This window comes from Anopheles moucheti, chromosome 3 (assembly GCF_943734755.1).
Source record: "Anopheles moucheti chromosome 3, idAnoMoucSN_F20_07, whole genome shotgun sequence".
NCBI classification, from domain to species: domain Eukaryota; kingdom Metazoa; phylum Arthropoda; class Insecta; order Diptera; family Culicidae; genus Anopheles; species Anopheles moucheti.
Genome location: NC_069141.1, coordinates 62720853 through 62747716, shown reverse-complemented (window position 1 = coordinate 62747716; position 26864 = coordinate 62720853). Strand labels below are relative to the sequence as shown.

The 26864-nt window shown below is 45.3% G+C and overlaps 4 protein-coding genes across 6 annotated transcripts; 3 read left to right on the top strand and 1 right to left on the bottom strand.

The window, feature by feature from the left end:
• The first annotated feature begins 203 nt into the window (after nt 1-203).
• On the top strand, nt 204-8870 carry LOC128302898 (uncharacterized). The gene is made up of 11 exons (XM_053039746.1): nt 204-317; nt 1735-1971; nt 2073-2159; nt 6226-6400; nt 6499-6582; nt 7432-7565; nt 7646-7782; nt 7853-8086; nt 8172-8334; nt 8424-8592; nt 8686-8870. Exons 1-11 carry the CDS (start codon nt 204-206, stop codon nt 8868-8870), a joined length of 1719 nt encoding a protein of 572 aa, XP_052895706.1.
• A 566-nt stretch (nt 8871-9436) lies between these two features.
• Nucleotides 9437-11337, bottom strand: LOC128302897 (sodium channel protein Nach-like). Its single transcript, XM_053039744.1, has 6 exons — nt 11174-11337; nt 10378-11096; nt 10242-10310; nt 10074-10174; nt 9936-9997; nt 9437-9872 (listed from the first exon to the last, which is right to left on the bottom strand). The coding sequence occupies exons 1-6, from the start codon at nt 11335-11337 to the stop codon at nt 9437-9439; spliced, it is 1551 nt and encodes a 516-aa protein (XP_052895704.1).
• Nucleotides 11338-12143: 806 nt separating this feature from the next.
• On the top strand, nt 12144-14137 carry LOC128302896 (sodium channel protein Nach-like). The gene is made up of 5 exons (XM_053039743.1): nt 12144-12499; nt 12570-13345; nt 13407-13507; nt 13576-13634; nt 13708-14137. The coding sequence occupies exons 1-5, from the start codon at nt 12144-12146 to the stop codon at nt 14135-14137; spliced, it is 1722 nt and encodes a 573-aa protein (XP_052895703.1).
• A 488-nt stretch (nt 14138-14625) lies between these two features.
• On the top strand, nt 14626-22765 carry LOC128303659 (protein Smaug). Of its 3 annotated transcripts, XM_053040699.1 has the most exons (6): nt 14626-14813; nt 14895-14950; nt 17294-18287; nt 18357-20251; nt 20320-20551; nt 20795-22765. In XM_053040699.1, the coding sequence occupies exons 3-6, from the start codon at nt 17509-17511 to the stop codon at nt 21576-21578; spliced, it is 3690 nt and encodes a 1229-aa protein (XP_052896659.1). In that variant the 5' UTR covers nt 14626-14813; nt 14895-14950; nt 17294-17508; the 3' UTR covers nt 21579-22765. The 3 variants fall into 3 exon arrangements, with proteins under 3 accessions (XP_052896659.1, XP_052896658.1, XP_052896660.1); XM_053040698.1 differs by lacking the exon at nt 14895-14950; XM_053040700.1 differs by lacking the exon at nt 14895-14950 and having other exon boundaries at nt 14626-14868.
• Nucleotides 22766-26864: the final 4099 nt, after the last annotated feature.

The window sequence follows — 26864 nt, the reverse complement described above, 5'->3', positions numbered from 1 at the left end:
GTTTCCCTGATCTTGTTCACGCAAACCCGTGCGTATGGCTTATCGCAGTATGATCGGTAGCAGTAAGCTTACTGTCGTAAAAAACGAAAAACAGTCTCGCCCGGAGTGGCAGACCTGGCCTTTCTTCCAGCAGCAGCGATCATCATCTCCGGCCGGGGTCTGATCAATGGTGGAATGAATGGCAGAAAAAACCATACATCAGCATGCGGCAGGAAAAAGGCGAACTCGGCTCGCGATCTAATATGCCAAATATTTCTCATTGTTTCAGGTTACATCATCATCTCGGCTGGTGTGCTTTCATCATTGTGGCGGCACAGGTGAGTTATTAGTTCATGTCGAACCGGCTTCGACCGGACCGAAAAATGGGTGGTTTGCTACTACTAGCCGCGAGATGCTTCAGCCCATCCACCAGCGCATCCAGCCGTAGCGATCGTGTGTATGTCTTTATACGCGATCGTAGGATGCATCAGTGAGAAAGAAACCCCAATACGTCGCTGGCAGCTGCATCTTATTCCCATGTTTAGATAAAATGGTTTTTTTTTGTGTGGGTGGAGTGATTATTTTAATTTCCTTGTATAAAAGTTGAAAGTTATGTTATGTTGTTATACTTTGAGGAAGAAACTTTGAGTTGCTAATACTGATACTAGATTTACAACAAATTTAATCTAATAGCAACAATAGCTCTGGTCTAAATTTTTACGAAAACATTACCATTTAAGTTTTTTTTATGTAGCTTATAGAGTATTTGAGCAATAGGGACTATATTCGCCTCTTTACATTTACAATCATCTACCTTATTTGTTTCTATCGCTAAGACAGTATTTCCTCCCTTATTTTTAGATGTGTTTTTTAAGTAAATTTCGATTTGGTTGATGAATTTTATATGATTTAAAAAGTTTAATAACTCTTATTCTGTACTTCTATCGTTTGCCAACATTTCATCGATGTTATCATCGATTTTATCATCGACCTACTGAGGGTTTTTATGTGCCGTAAGAAGGTGTCCTTTTCTTCGCACCATTTTTGCTGTATTACTATTCTTTTTGCCCATTTATGGACGTCTTTGAAGAACATCAGTTGGTATCCAGGTGATCAAATTCGACCTTGGTTTGCCAGAGATTCATCTTCTTATTCTTTAAAAACTCACTCCTTCAAATCTTTAACTCAGTGCCTAAGTTTATCAGTTTATTTGTATGTTATTGGAATGTTTTTGAGACCTGATCTTAGTTTCATCTACTCGACAACGTTTACAACACATAATTTTTATAATTGAAGTTGAAGTTCCTATGTGAAATTTGCAATCTAAATGGCATTGATTCAACAAACTTGATACGTGTATGTTATTCCCATTTTTTTCAGTTTCATGAATGTATAATACCTCTATTATCGTCTATTTTTTGGACTGTTTGACTTATTGGTGCAGGACTAACTTTCCTGCAAGATCAGTTAAATAAAGGCCAATATTTCTTGAAGTTGCAGTTGAACTATTAGATCTCTAAGATATAGAGGCAATAAATTAGTTGAAAAATATCCAGATACTATAAAATTAGATACAATACATACACATCAAAGAAACCGGTCCATTTACCCAAAGCCAAATTGAAACTAATATTCTGAATAAGTAAGTCTGAAGTAGTAAATACAGCAGAGGTCGGAAGTTACAGAACTCTCTGAAATTCTAATTGTTTTGAAAGTAAGAAAAAGTTTAGATTAATCATCTTTCCTCGATTCTAGACTCTCTGCATACTGCAGCTAACGCATGGCGTCTCCGGCATCACAACCATCTCTCCGGTTAGCTTTCAACCCAACAACAGTACAAACCCTGCCAGCACCCATGGTTTGCCCTCGACCGCACCCACAGGCTCGCTGACCACTGGAACCAACCACGCCCGGGACCCATCCACCCTGCATCCCTCCTCCACCGCTGCACCGAAAGTGCAACGCAAACGGGGCAGCATTACGGGCGGCAAGGTAAGTGGGCAGTTCGCATTACCGATCTCCGTCATCGGCCAGATCCAGATGACTAAAGGCGACAAATTTGGTTTTCCGTTTGTTCGGTTGCGCTTTTGCAGAAGAATGTCGTCGTGCAGCAGCCAACACCGCTGGACAACGTGAACAACAATTCGCGCGAGGCACTCTCCCACGAGGGCAGCGAACCGGTAAGTCCGCAAACGCTGAGGGTTCGGTGTATTTGCAACCGGTACTTTCGTGCCGCCACCATCTGGCACTGTGGCAGATGGCATAATCTGTGTCACTGCGTCACGGCCAAGGTGCCAGCTGGTGGCGATAATCGGATTAAACCACGGCGTCACCACGAATTGTGCACCGGCGCATGATTGCCAACTGCATCCTTTGGTTTCACGATGACTTGTACCATTATTTTCTGGGCCAAACGTGAAAGGGGCCAAAGACAAGTAGGGAAAAGGGAAGGGGGAGAGGGCGGACAGGAGGTTAAACTGCATGTAACGTATAACGGCTCGGGTTGGTTCCGAAAGCGAGAGTATCTAATTGATACACTTCCCCGAGCCCGGGTCATTCCCGTCCATTAATCAGGGCAGATCGGCGACCACCCACCGCACGGAAAAAAACAACCGCCCGGTCAGTCTCAGGACGATGAATGGTGAGCTAACTGCCGATGGGTCGCTGAGACCGCTTACATAACTTGCGCACCGTAGACATCGTGCGGCAATGCAATAAAAGTGTGCTGAGTGCATAAGACTTATACCAAAAAAAGGCACCAAAACAACAACACAAAATCCCACCCACCCACACACAAACAACGCCCCTCCCTTCCTCCCTTCCCCATTACTGTACTATCGGCGCATAATTTAGTTCCGGTCGGGTGGTTTAGTGTGTTTTACTAAACGCAGACGCGCGTCTTCGTGTGCTGCGTGTTGCTGTGCCGCGCCAAACACGGCCAGAATGGCTTTTGATGAGAGAGCTTTTCATGTTTGGCGGAGGGAGGGCTTTTTTATGTTCTGTTTTGTGTAAAAAAGCACAAAGTGTTTTTCCCTTTTGTTTCGACCTGTCGACCGCCGAATGGTCACTGGACATCGAAAACCGTGCACTGAAGTGTTGGAGCATTAGTTGTTATTTCGTGTTGTGTCTTTATTTAAGTATTACTCCCTTAGCTCATTATATAATCTTGAGATTTGGAGCAAACATTGCCCTAAAAATTGTTTATCTTCTCAAGAGTGGCATTTAAACATGAAGGGGGATTTTTTCTCTCACTTAATTACGGATGCATTACGCTGGTTCTTCCTCGTCCACAGGACCTCGATGTCAAAGTGCCCCTTGGTTTGCACAGTTGAACTGGATCTTCTGAAATGCAATGAAATGCAATACCAAAACAGTAGGGCTATTGCTTTCAAGGATTTTGTTTAAACTGCACGAGTCACACCGAACGGGAAGAAGATTTTCAAACAAAAATCTTGTCATATTTGCCCACCATGGTCGATCTGACTTCTTTTATGTCTTCTGATATCTTAAGAAAGGCTAGAGTGCCAAATCTTGTCCATCTAAAGTGTCTTGTCCATCAAGACATCGAAGAACACCGGAATAGTACATCATCTTTAAGTGCAGCAGAACCTAAAGATGAAGATCGAAGACAAAGTGATCTCTAGCTGTTCTCCCCAAATGTTGAATCTTTTGTCCAAAACGATGAATAAATGCCTGCGCTAGATGGATCTTGTTTTGTGAAACAATTTGTCTAGACAAATCACATCTAGCCAGCAGACAATCGCCTAGAAGAAGCGATAATCTTCGAAAATTGTTAGTTATATTTAACCAACTCCTCCTAACAGCACTCGAAAGCCATGGGCAGACTTATTTTTTGGGAAAAATATCAGTCGAAGAAGCAAATTATTCATTAACCTTGAGGCTAACACGGAGTAATATTGAATTTTCGCGAAAAAAAATAAAACAAAAGCTAACATTATTTTAAAATTTATTCAGTCTATTTGAAGTGGTATTAGCTGAGGTTCTGACCAGTTGGCGTATAGGGTCGCCCGGCTTAACAACATATTTCCAGTATGCTTATTCAAAAAAGATGTCAAGAGTCCTTAACTGCGTTGATATATTTTGTTGTTATTGATGTTATGTTACTGATATCGAAACCATGGCAATAATTAGACATCGTTTCTTATCAAAAGGGGTAGGCATTATACTTATCAATAGCTGATATTTATTCGGTTCGAAATCAATGCCTGTTTGCAATGTCTTGATGAAATCTATCAAAAGATAAAGGTATTTCGAAGTTCTTATCTTGATTACAACCATTTATGAATTAAGATTACTGGTGCATTACCAGATACTAATCGGCAGTGCTTACATTGTACGATTCTGATAGATTCCGTTGAGTTGTCCCGTGTGAATGTGCTGAAAGCTCTAACGGGAACCCTGCAACGGTAACCTCCGTATGGCGTCATTCTACATTGGCACCCTTTGGGCGAACAATCTTTGTCGCAGCAAGACGTGACACACAAATGCATCGTTCGGGTGTAGGAGTAATGTTTTATACAACCATTCCCAGAGCGTTCTGAGTTCTGTGTCACATAACAGGAAAGAAAGGCTGTTGCTATGCGTTGGTTATTTATTTTGCATGCAAATCTTAAGGAAGTGGGGACGGTTAAATTTGTAGTGTCGCTGCCCAGCTACCAGAACTGTTTAACTAAAAGATGGCAATAAATCTTGCCGAAGAACACCACCTCAAGGTGGTGATTACACGGTCAGCGTGGGCTAATGAGCACCAAAGTGTCTTGCGGTGGAAACCATCCCCATTTCCGTGCCGGAAGTTTAGCGTTTTTCAGGTGTGCTGAGAACACGCGCTCACCGGTGTAAGAACGATTTCCCACCTTCCGCACTGCCACGCGTACAATCGCCATGATGCACGATCAGACCGGATCCATCGAGAAATCGGAGGTGTTAAACCGAGGTCCGGTGTGATCTTCAACGACGTGCCCAATACAACCTGACCGTCCACCCGCCACCCTGTGTTAGATGGGCCCCATCGAGAATGAAGCTCTTGCCACTGTTCGGTGCGGCGTGAACTATTGGCGAAAACAAACAAAAGACCGCACCGGGCCGTGGCTACATACCAACCCACCACCCAGCCCAGTTCCACCACCGTCTTAATTAACCAGGTCCGCGCCCCAACCCCCCGCGGTGGGTTGTCGTGAACGCATGCTCAAGATGCCGGTGACCTCGTACCGCGCTCGCATCCGAAATGAAGGTTTCGGTGCTATTCTGATTGGAAAGATAAATTTGTGGCCAAGAAAATTGGCCAACGGCAGGCTGTGCAGCGCGTGTGCCGCGTGTGGCGCAAATGAAAAACTTCAGCGAAAAGCGTGCGCGTTACGCGCAAGGGGGGTTTATTTTACTTTCGGTTTCGAAGTTCCTCATGCGTGTAGGCTTCTCGTGTGTGTGTGGCCTCTTTCGATCACGTATGTGTGTGGGTGAATTTTCCGATTTTTCTTTTTTAATTTAGATCGACATAGGTATGACACAAGATTTGCTAATTTCAGCGACAACTGTCTGCAATGTCCACGCGGCCAGTGCCAAGATTCATCCGGTGCGGATTAAGCGAGAAAAAGCTCATTTCGCATTCGAAAAATCGATTCCACCCCGGGCACCTCCACAATCTGCCCTTGTTCCCTGTCAAAGCTGGCTCTACTTGTCGGAAAAGTGCCATCAATTTCACGCCCTACCGAGCGAACCATTGCGCACCGTCTAGCGTTCCTTCGCTCAAGGTCCGGTACCATTTAAAATGCCACCCAGCGCTCGGTTGGTTGAGTGGATTGGAAAACTGTTCCATACCCGAACCTGACGCAACTTCCGTTCCCCGTGCAAGGAGCTTTCGACAGCGGCGGGTGTGGGAGGGATCCGTTTTTGTGTGTGAGTGTGTGGTTTGCTTTGCCATTTCCGAACGGTACGCCCCGGGTTTTCGGTTCGACCCCGTCAAATGGCGTGTCCGTGGGCACCGAAAGTTAGTCACGGATGCACATCAAACAGAGAAGCCCACCCCGACCACACCATAAGCGCGCAATTAATTGAACGTTGCTTATTAGTACGGCAATCCGGGCTGGAAGGTTATCGGTGATAGTGATCTCGATTGCCACGCGACTTGTCGTTTAGCTAATGACAGCAGGGTGGCACACATTTTGATGCGTCGTGAAGAAGAAGCGCTGCCTTTTTTTTGCTACTATGGGCTTTCCGTCTGTCTTGCAGGTCGTCTACGTTTCGGATACGTCCGGTTACATTCCGCTAACCGCGCTGCAGTCGTCCCATCCACGGTTACCACCGCCACCGGTGTACGGTGCGGACATTGATGCAGCCTGGCGCCCGGATCCCTGGGATCGGGACTACAACCGGCGCTACCGTTTCAATAATACCCGTGTCCAGCGTGAGTATTGGTGACAGCTAGCGCAAGGGTTCCATTTTCGGGGGAAATAGTATTGAATTAATTATAATTTTAATATTTTCCACGTTTTACCACTGAAGATATCGAAGCTGAATGTCAGGACGATTACATGAAAATACGCATTGGATTCAACGGATCGTTCAACGGGCTTCTCTACTCCTCTGGTAAGTGGTGTAAATGAAGGTTTATAAGCCAATCATCATTAATTATTCAATTACCATCTCACGAATGATTAACCTCATTATGAAACTACTGTTACGTTATCGAAGTGACTTAAAAATTGAATAAGCATTGATAATTGGTATGATTAACTAGGAAAGTTATATTATCCTAATATACCGTGATATGATCTTAAACCTAGCCTATAGAGCCCGACGAGTAAAATAGTGTGGGGCACACTATCGAAGGTGGCCTTGATATCCGTGTGAATGACATCTACCTAAAGGCCAGCTTCTATGGCTTTTAGACAATTGGCTACATATTGGACTACATTTTGATAACTTTAGTATTTATTTGAGTAGTCAGATGACACTATTTAATTACTCTTTTAACAATTATACTACAAATGCACTTGTTCAAATTTGAGAGTTCTTTTTAAAAGAAAACTTCTGAAGAACATTAACATATAGAGCAGGATTTCAGCACGCAACTCCCTGTTCCTGAGCTCCGGAACTCCTCAGAACTTTAAGATCTTAAGGAGTAAACTTCAAAACTTCAATATGTTACTATGATAGGTGTTTCGTCTAATTAGAGACATTTGACAATTACTCTCAGACAGTGCTGCATCGGATGTATAAGTGTTGCGTTATTAAAGTACGCTATCTGAATTTAAGCGATGTTGAAGATCATCTATTTGTTGCGAGTAACACATTTACCGTCACTTTTCGTGCAGGTTACGCATATGAATGTATTGTATGAATGTATTATTATTAAAGTACGCTATCTGAATTTAAGCGATGTTGAAGATCATCTATTTGTTGCGAGTAACACATTTACCGTCACTTTTCGTGCAGGTTACGCATATGATCCAGACTGCATGTACATCAACGGTTCCGGCCGCGACTATTACGAGTTCTTCATCCAGCTGAACCGTTGCGGAACGCTGGGAAAGAATGCAATCGGTGAGGATAGTCGCAAGAATCCAACGGTACGTGTAAAACCCTCATCTCCAACACCATATCTCACTTGCCCACCACACTAACCACACCTTCTGCTTAATCTGTGCAGAAAAATTTCATGTGGAACACGGTGACGGTGCAGTACAACCCACTGATCGAGGAAGAGTTCGACGAGCACTTTAAGGTGACTTGCGAATATGGATACGATTTCTGGAAAACGGTGACATTTCCCTTTCTCGACGTCGAGTAAGTGCCGAATCGGTGTTTGCTGCCGGAATACCATTGCTCGGGGTTTTAACCACTTGGTTCTTCGCAGAGTCGCAACGGGAAACCCGGTAGTGTTCACGCTCAGCCCGCCGGAATGCTACATGGAGATCCGGAACGGTTACGGAACGAACGGAGCACGGGTAACGGGTCCGGTACGTGTCGGTGATCCGCTGACGCTCATCATCTACATGCGCAGCAAGTACGACGGGTTCGACATTGTGGTAAACGACTGTTTCGCCCATAACGGGGCCAACAAAAGGATTCAGCTGATCGACGAGTACGGGTAGGTGACGACAAATGGGATGATAGCAACTGCCTTACATTTGACCAACTCCAACTCCATCTTTATCTCGCACGATCCTCACCAGGTGTCCGGTTGACGATAAGCTGATTTCGCGATTCCGTGGCAGTTGGTCCGATACGGGCGTGTTCGAAACGCAGGTGTACGCCTACATGAAAACGTTCCGCTTCACGGGCTCACCCGCACTGTACATCGAGTGTGATGTTCGCATGTGTCACGGACGATGTCCGGTAGGTCGCAACGCAACCCTGATGGGTCGCCCGGGGGGTTGGTCAATCCCGTCGGTTTATTAACCTTTCGCGTTAACTTCCTCCCGCAGAGCCAACCTTGCCACTGGAGAAATCTGAAAGGCGTCACGAAACGAGAGGCCGTTCAACCGCCGGTCAACACGACACTCTCGGACAACATTAGCCTCTTCCAAGCGCTCCGGGTGCTGCAGGAGGAAGATGAAGAGGCACGCGCGAAAAAGGAATCGATCACCTCTGCTAGTACGTATCGGGTCGGGTTGCCCGGATAGCCAGAATCGGCTAATAACACAAGACAATTCTTTCTGTTTTTCGCACACATTTCTACCTACCTAGAGCCCCAAGACATGTCGGAAACGTGTATGAAGACTTCCGTCCTATCCGCACTGCTCGCCACGTGCTGCGTGCTGCTGTGTGTGCTCGGTGGTTCGCTGCTGGCGGCCTGCGCCAAGCTGCGATATCGCAAGAAGGATGCTGCCTTCTTCGACAACTACGTAGGCCATAAGGCACAGCTGGATTGAGCTGCCACCAGATACTGGGGGCGCCGTTGGCTCTAGAGTGTAGCTTAAGTGATCAATCGTTCAAACACATCGCATAATCATCAGCAAAACGCAACAATTAGTCGTAATCAGTTGATAAGGACAGCTGTGCCGTTAAGGGCTCTACTGCAGTAAGGTTCATAGTCTGATATAAGCACGTAGCGGACGAGGCAACCCCTAGCCGGAGGGTTTTTGTTTCGTGCTCGTAATACTCTCCATAAATGTATTAACTCACCTCGTCTTTGTATCATCCGCGATAAATCTTATTCCCTCCCTCATTTGATCATATTTCATCGAGTGTAAATAAACATTACAGGCCCCCCGTCGTGGTTCCACATCATCTCTTATCTCCCTAACCATCCGTGTCTTATCGTACGAGCCCGTGCTCCCAGCAGCTAGTAGTCGTACAATCGTTCAGATTAAAACTCATGTAAGACAACGCGCTGATTTTAGCTGATAAGCCGCTCGTGTTTATGCGAATAATGGTATTTTGTAAATAAACAAAACAACAATTAAGCACATGCATTCGTGAAGAACAAGAGTACGATTTAGTAGATGAATGAAATGACGTCCGATTGGGGATCGCGATATGCCGTTGCTTTCTTCATCGGGGCACATGGTTTGGCCATTTTCATACTAGCACTTCGCTCCCGCGCAAGTACATTGCGGCGTGAAAAGTAACCCACCGGATACTGGGACACACCATCGTACCGTGACACGTACGGCTTTACGAGAACCTTCCGATGGGAGGCTGTTCGTTTACGTTTCTTCCCCGACTGGTACAGCGTGAAGGGTTTTATAGTGAAGTAGTAAAACAGTTCGACAATGCTGAGCACAGACCCGCCCATACACAGTCCAAAAATGCCTCCGAACGTTGCCACCAGAGAGTCCCACGTCATGTACGCATCGCGCTTGTACTTGACGCAGTAAATGTCCTTAAAGTGCACATTGAGCGTAGCGTACATTGACACATTTCGTCCTCCGCTGCAAAAGGGGAAAAACATTAGACCAAAGTACTGAGGTGTGATATTCCCACCGATGACTTACAAGTTGGCCGAGTTGAAACTTTTCGACTTTCGCTCACTCACGATCGTTTGGACGTTGTAGTTCTGTGGTGAAGATATTGACATTTCATTAGTACACTTGTGGCACTCAGACATTGGTTTGTGGTTTGTCACATTTTACCAACACAGAGCAAGGTGGTTTACATTCACAATCCATTCCAAACTCCACATCCCGTAAATCCGGGTCCGAACTGTCGTCGGTGCGCAAGCTGTAAAAGTATCCTGGTGGAAAGAAATACATTCTCGTCGTCAATGCACTCCGGCAAGTTTTTAATCCACCTCCACTTACTTCTAAAATAGTGCAAACAGGCAACATTCTTCAGGGAACACATCTCCATGCCACTCCCTTCTGTAATATCTGCAATCATAAGACATATTGAAAGCTTCCAACCAATTCTTGGGTGATATGTTTCCACCAAACCTACTCAGATCCACGTAGTAAAACGGAATGCAATTGCACAGCTTCAGTATCGTACGGAGACGACACTTGGCCATGCAAACATTCAGATTGAAGACATCCTTCGGCTGTGAGTCACTCTCCTCGGGCAGGAAGCAGTTGCGCATACTTTCCGGCACCTGGCTCATCGTACTGCTGCTCTCGATTGGTTGCGGTATGACGGACATTACCACATCCCAGCCAGGTTGTACCACGTGTTCAAAGTCCGCATCCGACGGGAAATCGCTCGAATCGTGAATGTACACCTCGGCGCCGTAGTACGATTTGGTAGGTGCCATGTACGTGTCCGGTTGGACATCGATCATCATGGACAGCCCTACGTTACGTCCCGCGCCCGACAATCGTTTCGAACGGTAAGGACTCTCCAGGGTGCTAAGGTTCCGCTGCACAATGAGCGGTTGCATCGTGATGTCTACGTTGTACGAGCAGCAGAACCCGTTGTCCGTCCGCGTGCGGCTGATAACCTTCGAGCAGTTCACCTCCGAACCGAGCCAGAAGCAAACCTTGATCAGCTCCTCGCAGGGTTGGTTTAGCTCGAGCAGCAATTTGTCGGGATTCCAGCCCATACGGCCGAGGAACCTTTCCAGCTCGATGTAGCTGGTGTTTACTGCTTCAAAGTTGACAAGACTTGCCTGGGCCACTAGCAAACCGGTCGCATTTCGTTCACTCATTCCATAGTCCTGTACGCTGTAAAGAAATTGGGTCTCTTACAACAGGGGAAGCTAAACGGAACTCCCGAGTCCCGAGAGTAATGATATCCTTACAGACGATCGATTATTGGCTTGGCCTTCTGGATGTCTATCTTGTTAATATTGCACACAGTGACCGCGGGAAAAGGTATGTTCCAGATCGGATACGTCATCGTTTCGATCGTTGTGATCGTGGGCGTGGTGCGAAAACGCATCCAAGCAATCATGCCCATGATCATCGTAAAGCCGATGCAAACCATACACGCTAGCAACCAAATCATTCGCAACATTGCACTGTTGTGTGAGGAATCGGTTCGGCCACCACCGTACACATATCGCAACCCATGCAGGCTGGTATTTTCACAAAAGTGCTGCACAACAGAACGAGCCGTGGCGCACACGGTCCTGTACACTCGCTTTAAGGCCATGCTCTCCGCCACAATTGTTTACCTCGCGGCAATCGGAATGTTTTTAACGGCGCGCTCTGGTTAGGGCTAATCATACAGCGAACCATATTTATAGGATGTATTCCACCCAGAATTCGTAAGCGCGAACGTTATTTGTTTGATGAGCACTGCATTAGTAATGCAATTTAGTGCCATTAAGGATGACGTGCCGATGTAATGTGCATTTCCGGATTGCCAATCCCATCGCACTGTGTGTTTGGATGGTGTAATAAATGATGAAGAACGAAAACATCCCCCCCGGTGTTCCAAGTACGAAAGATACATTCGTTCTGCGCTTGAACTTCAGCTGACATCAAAAAGCATGGTATATTAGCTTAATAAGACCCATATCGAAACGTTAGTTAGGGTTGGTTAGGGATGAAAAGCTATTATTTAATTAGTTCTTCAACCGACTGTTGGTGATACAAAAGGCTTGACTGAAAGCCTTTCACAAGTTACAACACGTCTGACATCAGAACAACGCGTCACGACTTGGTAGCAGCACAATGGAGGTGAATATTTTATCATCAAACTCTGGTGTATATAAAAAGCATAAACTCGTGATGCGGTAGAGTCTCCATCGCGTTGATACTCGAGAAATGGTTCACTCACTATCAATTCCTGCTGCTCTGCGGCAAGCATCGTTGACGATTGTAGAGACGTTTTGGATATTTTGTGAGAATTCGTCCCTGCATGGACTTCGTTACATTGGACCCAACAAGGCGATTAGGGGCAATGTCCTGTTGCGGTTCGTCTGGAGTGTGATCGCTTTGGTGAGCTTGGGGTTTACGCTTCTCCTTGCCAACTTTGCCTGGGATCAGTTCCGGAGCAATCCAACGCTGACCACCATCGAGACGACCTCCTATCCGGTGTCGCTAATTGCCTTCCCATCGGTGACGCTGTGCAACATCAATAAGATACATTCTGCTAAAGCAGTGGAGCTTGGCAAACAGCTGTAAGTAGCCGCAAATCGTTGATAGATGATGATCATTATGACTGCATTAATTATGTTCTTTGCTGCTCAGAATGGAGTTGGGCATACCTACGAATGATACGACGGATGTGCTTTACGCGTTACCCCGATTGAACGACTATCGACCCATAGATCAGCGTATAATTTCTATAGAAGAGATCCTCACATCCAAAGGATACGATACGGAACGTTTATCGTTTGAAGTGGCTCCACCGTGCGAAACGATGATGGTTCATTGCTTCTGGCTAATGAAACCCGTACAGTGTGGAACCTTGTTTCGGCGTACGAAAATATTTGCCGGCTACTGTTGCTCCTTCAATGCGGATCGATATTTGGAGCCCATCTTTACGCGATCGGAAGACGCGCTGCCACGGGAGAGCATACATGTCACAGGGATTGGGAAGGGTGAGGGACTGTCAGTGTTGATGGACATTGGCGAGAGTTACTACATGGCTTCGAATCGGTTTTCGTACGGCATAGAGGTGTTCGTCCATCGGTCGTTCGATTTTCCAGACTATTCGGATTACACCACCGTCGTGCAGCGAGGCACCGAGACGGACGTGTCCATCTTGCCCACGATGGTGACGGCCAGTCCTGCGTTGCGCAATATTCCGCTCGAAATGCGAGGCTGTGCGTTCGAAGATGAGGGCAACATTACGACAGGCATCCCGTACACGTACAGCAACTGTATGAACGAGTGTGAGATGCGTCACATTGCCACCGTGTGTCGATGCATTCCGCTGTTCAAACAAACAGTTGATCTGCAAGCGATGCTGCGCGTTCCCATCTGTGGATTTCGGGAACTTGCGTGCTTGTTGGACTTAAAAGGTTTGTTTACAATTGTGTAAAGATCATTCGATTTATTCTTCTCATTGTTACTTGTTTGTAGAACGCGTTAGCTTTACTTCAGCGCAGGTGGGCAACATGGCCAATATTGAATCCAAGCGTTCCATCATCAAATGTCACTGCTATCCCAGCTGCACTTTCGAGGTAAGTTGACCGAGTGTACTGTAATGCACACGTAGGACTTCTTTCAAATTAGAGTTTTAATTTTACAGAAAAATGAAGTTCAAACCATAACGAATACCATCTCTAAGCCCAAAAACGATTACTACCTGTAAGTATAAGGAGGATAAGGACAGTTTCCTGGAGAGATTTAGACATATAATTAAACGCTTCGCTTTCCTCAGTCCTGACTTCAACTTCTCCGCGTACGGTGTGCTGCACGTGCACTTTCGTTCGACCAACTGTCTCAAGTATAGGCGCGAGCCGTTCGTCACCTGGCAAGCGTTGGTCGCCACTTTTGGTGGAATTCTTGGACTCTGTTTTGGAGGTTCGATACTGAGCTTGATTGAGGCTGTGTTTCTGTTCGGCGTCGTTCCTTTTACAGTGTATAAAGCGATGAAGAATAAGAGTAAGGCACATCCTTCGCCTACGGTCAATGCTATATCTTACGTGAACTACCCACGGCATCAACCGTTAGGATACTTCAGACGCAAGGAGGTAATGGCGCGTTCCATCAACAATGGTGACGCATTGTTTGGAACGGAGAAAAGTATGCACTCGGATAGCCGACGCTGGAAGCAACACTACATCGATGAACTCCGCATTATACCATAAGATAGAGGAATCATGATAAGGAAGGTTACTTGAATTGATAAAAATGTAATAGTGCTGAGAGTATTTCACAACTTAAACTAAAATCTGAAAGTACAAACACTACCAAGTTCACCAGGGCTACAGATCCATCGAATAAAAATATTTAAAAAATATTTTAAATCATCCAATTGCACTTACATATAACAAATTATATTTTTTATGAGCGGAGAAACGGCCAGGCCAAAAAAATTTAAAAATATTTAAAAACGCCTGAAAGTATGCAATTTGCTGTACCAACTTGCATGCCTACTTTTCGCTCATTTCGCTTCGCTCTCTCCCAGCAGCATCGTTGGGCTATCGTTCGCAACAATTCCGTCAAAAAACCTCTCCGAGCGGACTGACAACTTCCTAATGACAGACGCCAGGTGGAACTGTCAATAAATAACTTTACCGTCAATACACCTAGTTCATAACTTTAATTGTACACCCATTTTTTTATCAGCTGTGATTGTTGTGGAGTCCAACTTCCATCCACGCGGTAGTGGTGAAACTTTCCGCAATTTTCCGGCAGTGGAAACGCCGTCGGGTTGTGGTGCGTCTCTAGTTTGTTCGTTGTTTTTTTACGTGTGTACTTCCCCACCAGTGTGCCGTGCGCGTGTGATGTGAAAATTAGGCTTGCCCCTAGAAAGTCACCCAGGTAGGGCCCGTGCGCTGTTTGTGAACGCATCGAGAATGTGTGCGACCTATTAAATGTAAGCAAAAATCGTTGCCCGTACAGGTGAAAAGAAGCTGCTACCGATGTTGATCGAAGTGCAGCACAGTGCAAACACTGAAGTAAGTGTGGTGTCGTGCGGTAAACCATCTCGGGAAAACCATCCTAACATACGCACACACAAACACACGCACACACGGGCAGGCGCGCGCGTCCCGTCGGAATTGTGCAAAATTTGGTAGCATCGCAACCGGAAAACAGCATCCACTGGAATTCACGGCAAGTGCGAAGACCGCATTAAACATCTTGCCACGCATTTGCACACCTTCGGGGTTTCGTTTCTACACGGTGTCGAAAAAAGGAGGTGTTCGCAGGGTAAAAGCTAACCACACTTCTTTCCCACACGGTTTGTTACAAAGCGGAGGTTTCCACGGCTGTTCCACGCATGTGCTTCCTGCGGCGAAATTGACGAGCAGTGGTTTATGATGCCGCTGCTGCCGCATAACACATATTGCAGGACGGAAAGTACTCGCCTGGAAAGTTTTTCACCCTGCTAGCGAATGGAACGCACATAAAAAGGGGGCAAAACATCCGGCAAGCTAGATGCGCTTCTGTCGTCAATGGCGCGCTTCTTCTACCGATCGCCGAAAATGGAGTCTGACAAGAAAGCATTGAACCTTTTGGCAATGGCAACCAATGCCCCTGGCGAAGATGCGGTTTGAATGGGCGGAAAGGATTTCATTTTGGATGCGATCCTGCTTCGAGATTGACTGGAAAATGGCGCGCTTCAGATGCCGACGAAGAAAGCACTCGAGAAAAAAGCCATACTAAAAGCTATATTTTGCCCTATGGATGGTACAGTGCTGCAAGGAACGGAAAAGTATAAAACTGCTCTATCATTGCGGTTTTCCGTGCCGTTTAGTAATGCCTCAATTTCTCGATCAATCTCGATACGATCATATCCGAGGTGATTGATCGCGAAAGCAAAAAAATGGCGAGATGTGTTATCGATTTACAAATGGCTGGATGCTAATCGTAGCTGTGAAATTTAACACACCAAACAGGGGGAGAAGGAATAAAAAAAAAAACGCATCCTCTGCGCCATTCGCGTTCGTTTTCGCGACCGTTCGTACGGAATGCAACGGACTTTCTAACCCGCTGTGAAAGTTCTACTAATAATGTTTTCGGATTCGGTTAGCGTTTTGTTATCGGTGACGTATTTCACGCGCCACCGGGCCAACGCGCGCCAGCCCGTGTTGACGTGAAAGGAAAATTTTCACAATCGTACGACCCGCACGTTGAAGGGCACTAGAAAACGGTGTGCTCGAGGGGTGGCCAAACCGTCCGGGGTGTGCGGTGTGGGGAACCAGGCAGGGCAACAGTTTGTTGCGACCTTTCAGCCATCAATCGCATCATGGCATCAATGTTACACACAGTCAGGGATGTAGCAAATAACAACGGACTAATCGCGTGCATCTTCGACGAGCCAGCGCACCGAAGAAGGGTTTGTCTGCCGTTGAATAGCGGCTTCTGCACCGCGAACGCAAATGAGAAGCTGTGTGTAGCGCCTTGCTAAGAAGAAAACCAACACGCTACAAACAACGGGAGCGATAAGAAAAGATCCCGACTTGCGATAAGAAAATATGTGCTTAGGTGAGCAGAAAAGCGCGCCAACGCAAAAAGGAGAACTCTCCTGCCTTGCTGCGGACCGACCACCCCGGTAAAGGGATGCGAATGGGTGGCATTTTTTTGTTGCTGTTGCTTCCTTTACATCTTTCATTTCTTTTCAAACGTGAACGATCGAGCACATCACCAGCCCAAAGCAGCACAGGTGGAACACCGGGGAAGATGTTGATGCCTCCTACTTGACCGTCAAATGCGGTGTCGCCCCGTGCGCACGGTAGCGTCAAAGGTTGATCGTGCAGTTTTTAGACGACGCATCTCAGGGGTTGAAAAACCCCCCTTGAGAAGAGAGAAAGAGCATGGGAGATGAACAGGGCAGAAGAGTGCAATGATTTGCAACCCTCCGTTCGCGCCGAAAAGGATCGCCTTTGTTTCACGAAACCACCAACGATGGCGTTTTGAAGATGTGTCCTCTTGACGCTTGTCGGTCGGCACCCATGGCACGGTTATGAAACAGACTGTATGCGTGTGTGTCTGAACCGAAGAGTTCGTGCTGTGTGTGCGCCGCGGCAGTTTTGCTTCTCTCTATGACGCGTACGGTTTCGGTCGCTGGCTGTATGTGACCCGGTTTATGTCTAATTTCGGAATTTTACGCAAAACAACGCACCATTTACCAAACAACACCATATTTTGTGTGATATGGAGAGTGGATGTGTTTTTTTGGAGCGGATTTTGCTCGAAGCTCGAAGTATCGAGGAACGAAATATCCGAATGGGTGTCTAGTGATCGTTAGATTTGATAAACAATATTAATGTTTGCTGTGTTTCTCTCTCTTTTTCCAGAAACCAAATGCTTCTAGTACACGTTTGTTAAGTAAGGACGTAACTGTCTCCCGGGGACAGTCGAACAGGAAGAATACGATCTCATCAAAGTTGTCCGAAGAAACTCGCTGACACGATTTTAAGAGCAACGGAATACAGATTAGCGCGCCGGAAGGGTAAACCACCTTCGGTAGACTGTCCAATCGCTCGGTTCCCGTGGCATCAGCATTGCAAATATGAAATATCCCGGCGGCAACCCATCCACAATGTTTTGCGAACAGGTTGGCACTGTGACGTCGCTATTCGAGCAGTGGAATGATTGCGAACGGACGGTCGTGCTGTACGCGCTGCTGAAACGCGTCCCATTCGCCAATCTAAAGTTCCTGCAGGTTTCGATCGATTATAATCTCGCGCAAAACTACAGCACCCAGGCCAAGCTGCAGCAGCTGGAAACGAAGGCCAACAGCACGATCCTGCTGGGTATGCTGGTGCAGCGTTACTATCAACTAAGCGGTCACAGCAGTGCCGCAGCCTCGCTGCTAATCAGTGGCACTCAGTTGAACAACAACAATAACAGCAACAGTGTGAACAATAATCTCAAATCGACCACCGAAACGTCCACGCTGTATGAGCTGCTGAAGAAATCGTCCATCCCGGGTGGGGATGGTAGCGTTCCGGCTGGCTTAAAAGAATCTCCCATCATTAGCGCTACCACCAATTCCTCCACGACAGCGGCGATACCACCGCCGGTACACAACCCACACGCACCGAAGGGAGGTGGTGGCTATGAACAGCAGCTCCAACGAGAACCGGAAACGAAGGAAGATATTTTAAAAGATATCCTCATGTACCTGCCACTGCTGGCCCCGGGCAACGATGAAGCCAAAAGTCTGTACATGTCGCTCATACCGGCAGCGGTAGATGATGCGTGCCGGCAGCTCGTACCGACCGAAATTGTGCAGCAGACGCTGTCCTATCTACTTATACATCCCGCTATCACGAACGACGATCGACGGTGAGTAATTGGCGCTTTAGTTAGAAGCAAAGTAAATATTGCTCATCTATGCCTTTCTTGTAATTGTAGCGTTCTTAGTCACTGGTTGCGATATCTGGAGGATTTCATTTCAACGTCGTACCTTCCGCCCGCTAGCACGGCATCCGTCGTGAAAAGCCGCAACTTTTTTAACCTACAGCAAGTCGCTGGAGTAACAAACGGTACAAGCAGCAGTAGCAGCATTAACAGCAACGGTACAGCAGCAGTGCCCTGTGCCACCAACCCACATGTACAGTATCTATCAACATCGACAAACTCTTCCAACGGAGGAGGATTGGGTTCAAACTCATGGACAAACGGAGCATCCGCTCCGGGCTCGCAGATCGTACCAGGTGCCGGTGCGGTTCAGCTTCCTTCAGCAGTGCACCACCTTCACCAGCAGCACCAGACGCCCGCTGCGTCCGTGCTGTCGAAATCGCAACAAAGCCTAAATCATACGACAACGACCGGCACCGTGTCCGGCGGCAACAGCAATAATAGCAATAGTCATATCAACAATAGCAGTAGTTCTAGTACGAGCTCATCGTCCAGCTCGACCGCCAGTTCCAGTTCCTGTCTGGATAGTGCCGCATCGCAGCTGTTGAAAACGGCGGCCTCTCCCAGATTACCAGCGCAGCAGCAAGCAGCCGATTGGGCACCCGAGCACGCAGAAGACGGCAAATCGGTGCACGAGTTTAGCAAGACGATTGGACAGAGCTTGCTTGCATCTAGTCAATCGATGATGTGCAGCACCACTGGCAGCAATGTTACTGGCAGTTCGCTAGTGTCGAGCAACGGTGGTGGTGGAGCTGGCATTAGCGTGACCCTACCACTACACAGTCAGCAGCAGCAGCAACAACAACAACGGCCTACGGCAACGGGTGTAGGACCCACAGCCGAAAGTGCAAGCTGCGATACGCACCACGATCTCATGGCAGCCACGGAATCGCTTCTGTACGATTCCACCGACGAGGATCACATTTCGTTCAGCAAGAATGGTACCGAGATATTCGATTACGATTGTGATTTCGATAACGAGGACGAGTTTAACTATATAACCCGCAGTGCGGCTGCTATCCGGGCAGCAGAAGCTGCCGCCCCGAATGTCATGTCACCCGCTGCGTCCAATCCGGCTGGTTCCGGAGTCGGACCGGGAACGGCAGGGCCAACGCATGCAACCGGCAAAAAGTTAGTCTCGTTCAATAGTAACGTGAACGATTTCTTGCGCGTACCACTGCTCACTAACTTTGGACAGCATAGTCTGCTGTCGTCGGCTGGCGCTAGCGTCGGTGGTGCACTGCTGGACCTCGATCTGGACGGCACGCTGATGAAAACGCGTCGATCCAACAGTCTAACCACCCCTTCCACCCTGTCTGCGCTCGGCGTTGGTGAGCTAAATGCGCAGCAGAAGCAAAACAACGAATGTTTGTCGGCGGAGAACCTTTCCAATCTGCAGCTGTTGCAGAACAAACCGCGCAGCTTTTCGCTGACGATGGAGAGCCCACGGTCGTCGCTAGCATCGAGCGGCTCCGACACGCAGCTGGACGACTACAAGCAGGGCAGCGGTTTGATGAAGCTATACGGTGGACAGCCAAACATCGGTATGTCCAGCATAGCGCACTGGCTGAAGAGTTTGCGGCTGCACAAGTATGTGTGGTTGTTCTCGAATCTAACGTACGACAAAATGCTCGGCATTACGGAAGAGTACCTGCAGAATCTGGGTGTCACGAAGGGTGCCCGGCACAAGCTGGCCATCTGCATACAGAAGCTAAGGGAACGTTACGGTACGTTGTTGCAGCTGGAAAAGGATCTGATAGCAGGCCAAAAGGCACAACTTGGCACTGTGCTGGAGGAGTTAACCAACATCGTGCTAACGCCAATGAAACCGATCGGTATGGATCAAACGGAGGATATTGCTGGACAGTTTGTAAAAGTTTTGGATCTAGGTAGGGATTCCTTTGGATTGTTTCATATAGAACTAAGTTTAATAATGTTTGTTTCCTTTTCGTTGCAGTTGGTTCCATCATAGTAATGCGGCCGGTCTGTAACCAGCAGGACGAAGAGTACCTGAACATTTTTCTGTGGATTGTCGAGCGCGCCCTGCACAACGACGCCTTCATTGCACACTCTGCCCAATTGAAGGATCAAAAGTACAAAGTGTCAAAGATAAAGATGCAAATTGCGCCAAAGAGTGGACACTTTACGAAGAGTACGAACGTTGCTGGACCTGGTATGAACAAGCCAAGGTAAAATAATAAAAACTGGGAGATGCTGCAATGGAGCTCGTTAGAGTGGCGAGATCTGTATCTACCTAAACTTATGCTATTAGCCGCTAGATGGCGCCACGCAAGCGTCGGATCGACACAAAAATGAATGTCGACATGATTGATATTTTCTTTTAAATTTCTTGCTAACACGATATTCTTATTCAGGTTAAGAGTACGATGAAGTGTTTCAGTACTTACAATGTATTTACTCTCTTCTTTCAGATGGTCCGCAAACAACAAGCATAAACCAGTGAATGTCAACGAATCGCAAGTGAAATCACATCGCAAAAGTTCAGTTCCGTACTTTGTACCACCGAGCCATGTGAGTGCAGGTCAGCAAGCATCCGTGTGTCCGTCGCAACAAACTCACTCCCATCTACAGGGTGCATCGTCGCAGGTCATGACGGCTCATCAGTATTTCCACCACGCTAGCGCCGGCAGCAATGCCACCGGCAGCACGGCTAACTATAACAAAAGCTCCTCCTATCCGAGCTTCGCTTCTACCCTGCACAATGGTAGCGGAGGCGTAGGTAATGGTGGTGGTGTCATGAAACCGATAATTACCAACAACCCGTCCATCCAACCATCCAACCATCACCAGCCACAGCTTCCCCACAAGCAATCCACACCGGCTCCCTCGCTGCAACCGCCAGCCATGCAGCATCCTAACTTTATGTTTCATCGCCATTCGTTGAGCAACATTACGCATCACCACCACAATACCAATCCGTTGGTACCTCCACCGGCCATTTTTCTGAACAATCTGTGCTCCGTGTCGGGTGAAAATCGATCCACCGTTGGGAAGATCGTTGATAAAGGAAACGCCGCGATGAAGCAGCTTTCCGGTGGGGGTTTAATGTCTGGTGGAGAACAGCCGCTGCTGACTAAGGATAGCGGTCAGTGCGATAGCAGTAACAGTCAAAATAACCACAACAGTAGCATCGTTGATATCAACTCGCGACTCGAATTTCTTTGTCGGCAGATGACGGAACAAGCGATTAATTAATAAGCTAACGTGTGAGGCGTAGGGAACCGATGGTTGGGAAGCTGATTGGTGATATGAGCAGAGATAGAGCTGAGATAAGGGTTTTTAGCATGTAGCTGTAGCAGTTAGCACCGAAACAAACAAACAAATCGAACGACACGCTAGAGAAGCATCGAAAACAGAGAGGGAAGTTACGACCAGTTGAGAATGTTTTGCCTTCCGTGGGGCGATCTACGTGTTTATGTTTAAATGTGTGTCGTACCCCTTCTTCAAGAAGGAAACATGTACAGTTGTGTTTTTACGTGTAGCTGTTTAAACCATGTCGTACGTACGTAATGACTAAAGGACAAGAAAAATACGTAGCGCAAGTTTTCGCTAAAACAACAATGTTAGCTCTTATCATATATGCATATATATATATTAACAATTACACACAAACAACAAACACAGTGAGACAGATTGTGACACACTGCTACAATAGTGCAGTTCTTATTAAGTTTTGTTTGAATGGAATGTACACCGCTTACAAGGAAACAAGAATAACGTTAGGTTACAACTAGTTGTCTCGTAGGTAAAACCAGTTTTGATGTTGAACGTTTTTGTGTTAAGCTTTTGTGTTAGCACAACCGGGCACCTCTTTATCTTGACGATACACACGAGAAACGGCTACCAGGATAGTAGAGCTAACGTAAGAATATTTTAAGACGTTTACATTAGAGCACACGCGCGCCCTGCCTTCATGGGCATGGGCGATTCGGAAAACCTACCGACAAGTCACGCGGGTATTCTGCAAAAAGTATTTATCTTGTTACGTTTTATTTGTATTGTACCATTTATTTTGTTTATTTTTAAGCGTACCATCTAACGACCGTGTATAGTTGTTTGTTTCTGACAATGTAATACGATGTGTAATACATGCAAAGAAGGGAAAACGCTCCCTGGTTCATCCTGAACATTAAAGCAAAAAAAAAAACGCTGATAATATGCGCCTAGTGTGCGATGGAACGAAACAAGAAGGACAAACGACACCTTTCACGAGAACGGGTGTGCTCTGGGGAGAGAGGAGCGATGCGTGTAAATTGTAAGCATAATGTGATCAAGTGTTTATTTACCATGGTGTGTTTACTAGTTCTGTTAGTTACAATTGCATCAGTAGGAGAGAAACAGAAGGTTCGCTACTTAGCACATGCATTTTAGGTGTAGAACCGAAGGATGTCAGATGCACGATATCTTAATGTTCAAGCAAGGTAAACATTATGCTGACGATCGTTCATACTGAATCAGGCGAAGGTTCGACAAACTACTAGCTAAGCACGGATTAGGAATTCGCTATGAACGCTTTGTCCAATGTGTCTTTTTGGAGAGAAAAGAGCCTACATTTTCCTCTTTGCTAAGTAGTGCCGGTAAGCGATCGTATATCGTTTGCGGACAATAGTCTTATGTTTTGTTTTTGAAACTACATTTCTCTCTTTCTAAAAACGTAAACTGTAGAACCAATGTTGTTTGCGATACAAATGGGTACAATTTTTACATAAATTGAGCAAAGCTTAGCTCGTATGAACGGGTATTACTTACACTTGTTCCTCTTCGGTGTGAGTAATTATTCAATGGATCATACGATTACATCCAAGATGTTTTCTAGGTTCGGTTTAGTTTCTAATTATTTCTTCAAGACAAAACACTTCTTTATGAGTAATAAGTAGAGCTATATTGTTTTCACATTCTTTTTCATTATCGGTAAAGCAATCTTAGGAGGAGACTTGCCATTTCTGTTATTTTACTTCAATAACCCGTAGCTGCATAGCCAAGCCCACTGCACGCGAGGGTTTCGTCCGGATGGGATGTTAGCCGATTTCGAACCCAATACACCACCGGGCCGCTCCGATGTTTTCACATTAACACATGAATTATTCCTTCAATTCAATGCAAGACGTGAACACGCACTTCGAATAATTACAACAAAAACTGTTTGCTAGGTTTACATAAACAATATGTAATTGTTGCCAAATATGAAAACACTGATGGGGGATTTGGCACTTGTCCCGCTGTGCGCAAACAAGCCATATTAAAGGTGTAATGATATCATTACGTATGATTTGTCTGGTCGGATTCGATGTAAACTTCACTTTCGTGTGTCATTACTTTATCGCCGTTGCATGTATCTGTAGAACGATGTAGAAAGGATGGTAAAAATGATTTCAAATATTCAATATAATAAGAGACATTCGTCAAAATCGAGCGAAAGAAGGAGCAGTTAAAAATTGTTGAAGATCAGCAAACGAATTCTTAGTGTTTTATCGATTTTTTTCCCCGTTTCTGTAAAGCACCTTTCTTCTTAGTGAACTACACAGTAGAGAAAGTAATTTCATATGTTGCCAAAGGTTGCGGTTTACAAACGTAAAATGATTTCCCCGCCAATGTGCATTTCTCCTGTGTAGAGTGGCTTAAACGGGAAGAACCGCGATTAGCGTTAAGCGTAGCGAATCAATGACGAAGATTCCCATTGGCAAGGAATGAGCTAAAGGGCGAAAAGTGGCGGAAAATGGTTGTGATGTGTATCGGCAGCGAGTGATCATGTGCAGATCGCTCATTAAAAAGGAAAGCTAGTAAGGGAGATGCAAATTCGTACTGCTGTCGCAAAGCGAACACCCCTCAAGATATGTTATACCCTTCCCTAGTGCTACTGTTTGTACTAATTCTCATCTCTAGAATTCTCTAGAAAACTAAACAAACATTCACACGCACAGTAAATACACAAACAAACACACACACAGACACACACAAATATATATATACACTTTGTTTTGCAACTGTAATGTGTAGCATATTTAAGCGTTTTACCAATTGTACCATGACACACAATCTAGCTGTTTTGGGTGTCGTTTAATACAACTATATAAATTGTATCCCGATAAATCGGAACGAAGAATGTGGTACGCAACAAGCTCAAACGGGAAAAGGGGGAAAACATTTTAAAAAAAAACAAACAAAAGTTCAATTGTAGATCAATTAAACAGGAAGATTATGTCGTGCTGTCAAGTATGATCATGCGATCGATCGTTGTGTAAATTGAAGAAGATAATTTGTGTACCAAAAAACCGTTGAATGTCCTGTCGATCATTTATGTTTCTGTTGTACTGGTCACATATACAAAAAAAAAAGAATACTATCTTCGTCTCCTCCCACTATTACACGTTTAAGTTTAGTTGACAAATGAAAGGAAACGAGAAAGGGAAACGATCTCGCGCTACAACTAAGGCGAAAACAGCGATTGTACCTTGATAAGGTATGCGAAAAGTTCTAAATACGTTATGTTGAGGTACCCAAAAAGAAATGTTCACGACATGTTGCTAGCAAACCCAACCAGACTCATTTAGCGAAGTTTGTAGGGAATCGCGTTATTAAAGCGAACATTTAGTTTCGCTGTATTCTCCAGCATTTTGTAGTACGATTTTGTTTGGAACAATGGTATGGTACCTTCCCGACAAAATAAAACAAGAACTTAAACTCAATGCTGACAGCGTTACACGGTGCGTAACGCTTACCCGCTACAAACCCGTGGAAAACAGGGCCATGTATTAGGGTAGAGTTAAGGAAGCTTACTGATATAGAACTCCCTCAATCTGCACGACCCGAGGCTAAATGGGTACGAACAAAACGAAACGAATGAGGTTTGGGGAACCCCAAGGATTCGCAACAGCAAACAAAAAGAAGAAGGAAAACACACAAACACAGTCACAAAACGAAATGAAAGCGACAAACGAGGGTATAACTTGATCCGATTTTATGTAGTGAAGTTTTTAAAACCATTAATGAACGAAAATACATGAAACAAGTATTTGAGAATATTTATTTTTCCAGCTGAAAGCAAAATGCATTCTGTGTGCCAAGGTGTTGATTGATCTCGAATCGTCGGTGACTATGTCCGAAATGAGCGTCATGTTGATTGTTGAACTCTGTTAATAAACGTGACTGAGGGACACTATGCAACAGTCTGGATTCCTTGGGGAACGCGAAGATAACGTACCAACCTGCCGGAAGCTCTCATGAGGAGCAGAATATCAAATGAAGGAGACGATTTCGAGATCGTAGAGGAGTTCTGATCCCTTGGTACGATCATAGCCTCGGACAACAACTTAAGCAACGAAATCCGATTGTAATAAAGAATCGTGAGTACTATGGGCTCCAGGAATTCTTACTCGTCTGCAATGGCGGATTTACACGTCCCGGGGCCCTAAGCGGTAAAAAATGGGGCCCCCGTAAAATTACAATTAATTTTCAATTCGTACTTTTTTCTTTATAGATTCAAATTTATAATTGAGGCAATACGGCCGGTAAAATCGCATTAAAAATCCTATTTTATTTGTTTTAATAATACGCTCAATAATACGCAATAATCGCTTCAGTAATTAGTAAACCATTTATCACTTAAGTTTTAATAAAGGTTACAAAAATATCGATTAGGCAATTAGGTTATAACCACTTTATATATTTTGCTAACCCTGGATTTTCTAAAGCTGGGTTTTAGTTGAAAAAAAAATATATAAAAAGTGAAAAACTAAAACCATTGGACAGGAGAGAAAATGTGTTCAAAGTACTTTTACACCTTCAATAATATTTTCAATTTGTCAAATTGTTAAATAAGTAGAAACAAATACATACCAACAATCTTATGATTTATTTCACATTACATTCTATACTTATGGAGTAAATAATTCTATAAAAAATACTTAAACCTAATAATTAAACATTATAATGAAAAATAACACTTATATTAGTTTTTTTCTTGATTTTTTTCGAGCAAATTCTTCGATGATAGTTGTTGTGTCAATTTTATCCAAAAATTCTTGCTCTATGTAAAGAATGGCCATATTGTTTAATTTACATTCTCCCATTGAGTTCCGCAAATAATTTTTCACACGCTTTAGAGCAGAAAAGGATCTTTCACCTGATGCATTCGAAATGGGAATGGTGAGCATTTTGCTCACACAAAATTGTTTCCACATTTGGAAAAGTACAGGACATTTCGCGGGATATTTTATACAGCTTAGCAATTTCTAGGGAGCTAAGACAGTCATTTTGAGCTCCTCCTTCCTCCTCGTGAAATTGGACAGTCATCGTCTTATTCTCACCGCTTATAATAGCTCCTCGCACTCCCACACATTGAATCCAGGAATAGGTAGGCTATAGACGTGACGTGTTACGTATTGGTAATGATTTTGTAAGTAAATTTTAGCTGTTTAGACAGAAATGAGTATTGTGAGCATCTTTTATTGAAATTAAGTGTAAAACGTGCGCTAGGAAGGC